Source organism: Nuphar pumila, chromosome 11, assembly GCF_984573655.1.
Source record: "Nuphar pumila chromosome 11, dmNupPumi1.hap1.1, whole genome shotgun sequence".
Taxonomy (NCBI): domain Eukaryota; kingdom Viridiplantae; phylum Streptophyta; class Magnoliopsida; order Nymphaeales; family Nymphaeaceae; genus Nuphar; species Nuphar pumila.
In genome coordinates this window covers 110278280-110287834 of record NC_143259.1, presented here as the reverse complement: position 1 = coordinate 110287834, position 9555 = coordinate 110278280, and the positions used below count along the sequence as shown (strand labels likewise).

General features: G+C 36.7%; 1 protein-coding gene across 1 annotated transcript; it reads right to left on the bottom strand.

Annotated features, from left to right (window-relative positions):
* Nucleotides 1-272: 272 nt before the first annotated feature.
* On the bottom strand, nt 273-1503 carry LOC149822819 (putative carboxylesterase 17). Its single transcript, XM_089981277.1, has one exon. The coding sequence runs from the start codon at nt 1495-1497 to the stop codon at nt 463-465; it is 1035 nt and encodes a 344-aa protein (XP_089837403.1). The 5' UTR covers nt 1498-1503; the 3' UTR covers nt 273-462.
* Between the last annotated feature and the right edge of the window lie 8052 nt (nt 1504-9555).

The following is a 9555-nucleotide window of genomic DNA, read 5'->3' as shown; positions in this document are numbered from 1 at the left end:
TCTCTGTTCATGTCTGCTTAAAACTCTGAGGGCTCACGCCCTCAACCCCAGTGAATTATTATTTTATTTGAAGAGAAAGGTTTCCTTCCAAACAACTCATGCTGGTTGCATATCGAAGGATAGATTGAGAAGTATTCTTGACTCCGATGCACATCGATCCAACCAAAGAGTTGAGGCACACCTACCAAATTCTCTATGCATGACATGATAGATAAGGACAGCCAACAAATCGTTTGTTTTGCTTAAATAATATCTGGTGCCAGAAAATGTAATTAGAATCTCCACCAGGTTTAAGCTACCAAATTGAACACATTTAAGACTAAAGCCACCAATATGAGAACAACGCTTTCACAAGGACCATATGGCGAAAACTACGCACAACCAAACACCTACAATGATCAAAATGATCATCATTATTTGGACCAATAAAATCATCTCTCTCTCTCTCTCTTTCTCATTATTTCACTTATCACATCTGATGAAGGCGACCACCTTGCTGATTAGGTCTACAGCCTCACTAGTTCTTTTGAACTCATCAAGCAAGAAGAAACAGTGGCCCATCTCCTCCTGCATCACCACCTCCACCACCTGGCCCTCCTCCCTCATCCTCTTGCAGAATTCGGCCTGCCGATCCCTGAAGATGTCTGCACCACCTATGGACACCAAGCAAGGGGGCAGCCTCACCTCCCGCACGTTGGGCACGCCTGGGTTCAATAGGAAGTAGTCTTTACTCTCCCCCTCCGGCAGCACCATCCTTGCCCCAGTATCCACCGACTCGATATTTACCAGCGCCCTTTCCGAACCGGTCTCCTCCGATTCGCTCCTCTCCTCCCTGATAATCCCGGGGTGCAACATCACCAACCCCGGGACCCGGAACGTCTCTGACATCGACTCATCCCGGGATGCTTCCAGCGCGACGTGGTAGGCTAAGTTCCCGCCGGCGCTGTCGCCGACGAGGAACACATGGCGGAAGTCACCGAGACGGGAGAGGAGGGACACCGGAGAGTCGTTATCAACGGAGCATGCTGACTCGGACAGACGGCGGAGCCAGCTGAGCGACTCAAGGCAGTCGTGGAACCCCGCCGGAAGGCGGTTCTCAGGGCCGAGACGGTACGCAGGGGATACCCAGATTGCCCCTGAGGAAAGGCAGAAATGACCGAGGGTGGTGTGGTACATCCTCCATGAGGGTGAGCCGACGCAGAAGCCTCCGCCGTGGAAGTGGAGGGCTATGGGGCGGGCGGCTGCGGGTTCGCCGGGTGGTGGTGGTGGAGGGAAGAAGATGCGAGCCCAGAGGTTGGTGGCGGGGTTGAGGGTGATGTCGTAACAGGAAAAGCTGCTGCTGCTGCTGGTCCTGGTTGGCTCAGGGGGAACGTTAAAGATTGGGGATTGAGGATCGGTAGATTCATGGCGGACAACTGATCCGTCTGTGTATAGAGTGACAAGGCCAGCGAGCTCTTCTAACACTTGTTTGCTTTCTGCTTCACCTTGCTTTGTCATAGCTTTGATAGGAGAGAGAGAGAGAGAGAGAGAGAGAGAGAGAGAGAGAGAGAGAGAGAGAGAGAGAGTTGCTTAGGTTTCAGGGCCAGTTGTTACAATGGTGGAGAGAGAGAGTGTGTCCTGCGTATGGTCACAATTTCTATGAGAGAGAGAGAAGTCCGTGTCAAAGGACAGGCAGATGAGGTGGCTCTGTCGCATGATGAAATGGTTGATTGGGGATGAAAATATAAGACTTTACAGCCCCAAGGTTTTACGGTTATTCTTCGAATCACTGCAGCAATTATGGCCTATATATTAAGCCTTTAAAAAAACGATACTTAAAAAAAAGTTTTTTCTTTTGTGAAAACATCGCGCTTTAAACAATTTTAAAGTTCAATTAATGTGTTAAAATAAAAGCTTTATGTTTTTTTCTTTTAGTGACATGACTAAATTTAAGCCTTAATAAGGTTGAGTCACACCCAATTTGGTCTGATAACAAAAAAAAATATGATTTTTAAAATAATAAATTTTGTATTTTGTCAACCTTTAATTTTTGAATCACTAAAAAATCTTGCACACAAGTAGAAATTTGGTAATTAAAATGTTGATTCACTCTAAATGAATGGTGTAGATCACATGTATGGAGTCCGATTTGATCAAAACAACTTGCATAAATGATATCCTAAAGATGGATGTGAAGAGAGGGATGACTGAAATCAATTTTACAACACACTATGTTTTAAAGTAAAAAATATGTATATAAATATAATTTTTTTTTATTTAAAATCATCAGCTAAAACTTTTTTAACTTTTGAGTCAAGACCTTGGGCGGGTTACAGATCAATCAATCACAACAATACTGAATTTAAGGTGGATAACCTTTCTTAAGATGATTTTAATCCATAAGACATAAGACAAAGTAATTACAAAATCTATAATAATAGTAATATTTTTCCAAAAAAACTATTAAAGTTTATCCAAAACTCAGTTCTTGAAAAAAAAAATGACCACAACCGCTCCAACTTAGCTACTCATTTCTTGAAATAGTTTTTAATAAAAGGCCAGAACAACCCCTAATAGGAATATAATGACAAAATATATATATGCATAAAAATAAGTAGACATGAAACAACAAGCTTTTTATACATAATAACAATTTCCTATATTACTGCAGTTAGTCATTGATGCATCCTTACTGAATGTTTATGCTTTTTCGAGAATTCTCTGGACTATAAGTTGTCCGATTTGAATTTTTGGTCTATTAAGCACTTTGAAAAAATAATTCATGTAGCATAATAAACATTCATCGAGACCTCAACAGATACGAGGATTATACCTGTGTACCTAAGGATGTTAATCAAGAAAAACAAGACTTGTATTGTTACAGTGAATGTTAATTATTCTCTAATGCTAAGATATATGTTGTTATTTGCATTGATGCTAAAATACATATTTTTTATTTGCATTAATGTTGAGATATATGTTTGCATTATTTTGATTCAATTATATCATGATTATGCTAATTGTTGATATGTGATATAATGTCTGTAGTGAATATTCTAGCATGTGCAATCTTAATGTTAATGGTATAAATTTATTCACTTTCATAAGTCTGACTCGTTTCATGGGGATTATAGGTGATGAATGATTTGCAGTGTGGTACGCGCTCTGACGCAATTAGTGGACTATATTTTTATCTTTTTGCCGATCCTAAGATGTTTTGTCTTTTTGTATCTTAGTTAGACTGAGATGATTTTTGACTTTTATATATGAACATATTTTGTTCAAATAATTATTGATACATTATTATTTAAGTTAGAATGATATTGTTTTTTATTTCAATTCACGTGGAGTCAAATTATTAATAGAATCTTTTAACGTGCAGACCGGTATTCAAGTTCAAATAGGAATTAGACCCAGTCGAGCTTAGAGTTGCTAGCTTCTGTAACTCGCTCAAGGTTGTCCAATTCAAAAACCAAAACTATTTTCATTGTTTACTGATTCTCTCAATCGAGTTGTATTACATTTCAAAAAAAATTATTAAATTTTTTTACGTATTTCGAGTTTAAAATTTTGAGGCGTAGTAATTGCTTCAACTTTCTTTCATTTTCAAAACTTATCCTAAGTTAAAAGAAATGACTTGGCATTCACCATCACCTTCCTTGTCAGATTTTAACCATGATTAAGCCACATGTAACATCGCATTTTATATTATTTAAAATTTGTACGTTCATAAATTGAACCTCGAAGCATGCATATTTGATTTATCGAATCAATTATATCTCATAATTTAAAATACGTGGATTCTATAATACGAAGCATCTAAATCTTGAACGTACCTACTTTCTATGCATTTTAAGTTATATATACATAATTCATACATGTATTATCAAAAAGCTTATAAACATACATAAAAGCTTCTACATACACGTTAAAGCTCATAAACATATATAGAAGCTCGTAAAAACTATGCATGCATTAGAATTGCACAAATACTAGAGTTAGTGTGATTTTTTTTCTACTTCAAAATGTGTGAAGCTCCGCGATGATTGGAAGATCTCAAAATTACCCACAGGGATTTTCCTTTGAAGTTTGTGATAAAAGACACATTTGTCGACAATTCAAATGCGACGAAGCAAGCCAAACAAGCGATGAGGCGACAACGATGCAGACCTTAAGGCATCACACATATCGAGCAATTCCTCAAGGTGGTAGTAACCGTGAGGCCCACCCGATCCGGTGGCAACGGCGACGATTCAAGGGCTACCTCTTTTTCCTTTTTTTTTTCTTTTCTTTCTTCTTTCTTTGTATGTTCCTTTTCTTTCTTTTCACAACAAAGGAGACGAGAGAGAAGTGAGAGTCAACCCGTCACTTGATAAGGGCCGACCAGAAGAGCTGGGTGGCTCTTCTTGTCATGCGGAAAAATAGAAGAGAAGCAGAGGGTGGGTGCCCCTCTGCTTACCAGAAAACGTAAGAGGTGGGGGCGGGTTGCCCCTCCTATGATATATACGTAAGAAAACAGATGAGGGGGTAGGTGAAGTCACGATGACAAACATTAAATGTGGTTGAGGGAATGGGTTTGTGTTTTAAATCTAAACCTGATCCAACCCGTCATGGCTTGGCCCCAAGGACCAAACCATGCCATGAGGGATCTGTTAGAAACATGTCCGATCCCCACCCATGTGAGCGGTTTGGGTTGAGTTAGTCTGATTGGATCTCAACTCAACTCAAGTGGGTAAGTGATTTGGGTTGGGTTTAGGTTTCATTTGGATCCAAACTCAACTCTTTTGGTTTATTACATGAGATGCTTTTGGATCTCATTGGATCCAGATTCAAACTGTGTCGTCCCTCCGCAAGACAACGCTTAGCATAGGCTTTGGGTGCATGGTCCTAGCCTTGGAGTTTTACTCTGCTGGCATGAGACAACACTGCGAGGTCTTCGTGCCGGATGCGGTTTCTTTGGGTTATAAATCCAAAAAAAAAACCTTAATATTAGGGGTGTCAACGGGTTGGGTTTATCGAGACCCGACCCGGACCAAACCCTATAGGGGACCTGAATGCAAAGGTTCGACTAATACATGAACCCAAGTATAGTTTGTGAAATTTTATACCAGACCTGGGCTCGACCCTAAGAGTTCCGATTAAGACCCGCAAAATTTCAATGTAAAAATAATAAAAAATACTATTTTACCAATATGGTTCCGGTCATATAGTTCTTACCTGTTAGGTCATGTATTGGTTATGCCAAAAACTTATGGGCCATTTCAAAAAATTCTCTACAATAATTAACATTGTTTTCTTGAAACTGAATGACTTTATTTATTCTCACTAATGCACTCCAAATCTGTCATAGCGAGACATCATTTTGTCCATATGTCTCCATCAGCGAACATGCACAGACACGCTAGTTTAAACATGGATATATATATATATGACCATTATCTTCATATTTTTAATAAATTTTAATTAGTCTTTAATAATTTTTTAAGAAAAACATTTTAAATATTAAAATATCAAAAAATATTGATTGATTCAAAAAATAAAAATTCTGTGTCCTCATTCACACTTTTTAAAAAACTTTCAAACATGTGAGTTGCACCCAAATCTAATGTCATCGTGTCAAGTATCATTGTGACATGTATACATAGTGGCAAATCTCGCGATAATATCGTGATAAATTGCCTGAAAGTTTAAAATGGCAATTTCTCACGAGATTTATGAAAAAACATAAATACCGTGAATTAAACGTGATGTTTACATTTTAAACAGATATTTATCATGAAAAAACATGTATTTTTATTTTTAAATAATTTTTATAAAAAATATTTTTTTATTTTTTAATTTATTACTTTTTTGCTGAGATTTTGCCGAAAAAAATGCGAGATTTATGAATTTTTTTCAATTTCTTGCAAGTTTTTGAAAAACAAAAAATTGCCCTTTAAAACGTTTGTCATGTATAGTCTAAATCATTTTTCATTGATTACCATGTATATGATAGAAAATAGAGAGGCGCTCAGACTCACACAAAAGATAGCTCAAGATATAATAAGTACTCAAAACATCATTTATTTATTTGATATATTTAAACACTATATATATAGTAATAATAGGGTGCTCCCAAAGCACCCACTCCCTAATTACAACAGTCAGATCTTTTAAGAACCAACGGTTATGATGAATAATTAAATAGTGCATGTCTTTCAATTATTATTCAAAACCTTGTTTAATTAGAGGAAGAAATTTTTTTAATTAGAGGAAGGGTGTCTATTTCCAAAGCTAGAAATAAATGTATCTCCATTATTATTGGTAACTCTCTCTCTCTCTCATTCATACAGTGATGATTAATGATGCTTTGTCACGCATTTCTTTTTTTGTTTTTGCTGACCATCTTGCATGCCTATATCATGGATGAACTAGATCAACTATGCTCTGTCATGCAAGCCTTTTTTATTTTGGCTGAACCATCTTGCATGCCTATGCCAAGGATGAGCTGAACGAATGAATGATGCTTTACCATTAATGTGTCTTTCTTTTTTCTTTTTCTTAATGGACCATCGTAGATACCAATATCTAGGTATGGCAGTGGACCGGGGGAAAGCGGGGCCCCGCCATGTTTGGACCGGGGATGAAGGGTATGAAATGGGGATGGAGGCGGGGACGAAGGTTAAAATCCATCCCCGTTTGGGGATGGAGTCGGGGATGAACATACACTTTTCCCCTCCCTGCCCCATCCCCACCATGATCCCCGCCTCATCCCATTCCCTGCCACTTTTCCCCGCAATATCCCCGCCCCGCCCTACCTCATCCCCGTTTGAACCGGGGATGGAGGACATGAAACGGGGACGAAGGCGGGGGTGGAGGTTAAAATCCATCCCCATGCGGGGATGGAGGTTCTAATCTTGAGGCGGGGCAGGGGTGGAAACCTTGTCCCCCACCCCGCCCCACTGCCATCCCTACCAATATCATGGATTAACTCCATATTATACATGGAGATGGAATGCAAGATAGACCATTCTTCATGATATAAGCATACATGATGGTCCAGCAAAAGGAAAACAAAGAATGCATGAGAAAGCATCATTAATCATCCCTATATGAATGAGACGGAGAGAGAGACAGTTACCAATAATGAAGACATTTATTTTTAGCTTCGGAGATAGACACCTTTTCTCTAATAAACACTTTTTTCCTCCACCATTGTAGACGATCTCACATATAACGGCGAAACAGAAATATCATTGTTATAAACTATAAACCTACAAATTGAAAACTAAAAATTAGTTTTAAAATTTTATTTTTACACTCAAATGCATACACTTCAAATAGACTAAAATTAACAACTCAAACATACATTCAATAAAAAATAAACAAAAACTTTAAATACACTTCAAAAAATAAACATACACTTCAAAAATATAAACTCTCCCTGCATCATCTTCAAGCCTGCCAAAAACATATTTAAATTAAAACTCACTACATCCTCAAACATACATCATCAGCCATTCAACACATTTCAAACATACATTAAACAAGAACTTCAAATACACTTCAAAAATAGAATCCCACTATATCATCTTCAAGCCTGCAACTAACACACTTCAAATACAAACCTACTACATCCCCAAACATTCAACTTCAATTATACACCCTCAAATATTTAATACACTTTAAGAAATAAACATCTACTTTAAAAATACAAACCCCTTTACATCTTCAACAAGCCTACAATAAACATATTTCAAATACAAATGCACTACATCATCTCCAAGCCTACAACAAACACACTTCAAATACAAACCCTTTATACTCTATTTCATCCTTTTTAAACCTGCAACAAACATATACACTTCTAATATTTATATAAATAAAAAATTAACTATAGCAATTGTATCAAAGAATTCAAAAATCAAAACATATACACTTCTCGTATAAACAAAGAATTTAAAAATTATGTTTTGCACATCCATGCTACATCTCCTCTATAAGCTTCCTAGTTGCTTCTCTCTTTCACTCTATTTTCTATTTATTTTCTTATCTCTCTCGCTCAATTTTCTGTCTAGTTGCTACTTGTCACTCAATTTCCTTTCTTAATTGTTGGATCTTCGTCTATGTTGTCTCAAATTGAGAGGATAGATGCAAAATTCAGGCCTGACTGGAGTTTGATGGAGGAAAAAATGCACCAATCCACTTCACATGTCTATACTGCTCCCTAAGGACGTTAGTAAAGATGTCTTAATGCAACATCGGTGGGCCTCCTTGTGAAGAAGATGTTAAATTTTCAATCTTCATAAATTGTAGCTTCATTATAAGTATATCATTAATAATTGATTATATATCAGTGACGAATGATAGTGGGCAAAATAAAATAAACGAATGTGGCACTATGAAGTGTGAGTTATTTATAAAGATGTCTTCTACTTCACTACAGATGAATGTTGTGTGATCTAAATGCATGTGTGTCTCTTTGTAGAACACAATATTTGTCAGTTTTTATCCATTTATTTAAGTTTGCAAATAACAAATTAAGAATCTATTAGATCAAACATATTTAACACTATAAACATATAAAAAAATAAACTTACATTAAAGAAACTTACCCCCATATGATACTTCTAGATATACGAAGACAATCCATTATTATATTGAACCGTTTGTTTTGCTCTATTCATCCAATTTTTCTTCGATGCCTATTTTTAACCACAGGAAGATCAATTAATAGATGGAAATCTAAAAAATTAAATATTTATTTACTTATAAATAGGTATCTAATATTTACCATCCAATAGTCATTGATGAAAAATGTGCAATCTACACTTAAAAGTTGACTCCTTCAAGAGGACGTTGTTCTGTTGTGTTGTGGTTTTAAAACTTCTGGCAATGTTTATAGAAACCTTCTTGTACCATTGAGTATAATAGTTGAAGTTGCTTCTCCATGCAACATTAATATTCAAGTATATCTTTATCTAAATTAATCTTCTCTTGCACCAAATTATCAAAATATACACAGTAACACTTCTTTCATGAATTAATTTGTTTATCAATATATAGTTAAACAATATACTTATATAAACTACTTCATGCAACATCATCTTCTCGTTGTTTGAGATGACCTTTTATGAGTTGTGAGTGAATATGACCCACTCTCTGATGATGCACGAAAGCCTCATAGAGAATATGGAAGAGCCCTCTCCCATGCTTCTTGCACCCTAGACTTGATAGTTACCGACACCTTTCATTGCTTAATTTGCCTTTGGTGAGCTACACATTTATTCTTTTCATGTTTGCGTTCAGAAGATTTTGCGATTCTTAATTTGTAATAAGAAAAAAACAAATAAAAATAAAAATAATAATAATAAATATTTAATTATAATAAAAAATACTAGATTAATATTTACTTAAGGCAGTCATGGATGGCTCTGGAGCTGCAGTGGCTTGTGGTGTGTGGGGGGGGGGGGGGGGGAGGCTCACCTCTTCCTCCCTTGAAGTATCACCCAGTTATCATCTGAAGTCAATCTCGTCTAGGTGTTTGCCTTGACTGGTGGCCGGTGAATCGAATCTTACAGAAAAAGGACACCCATG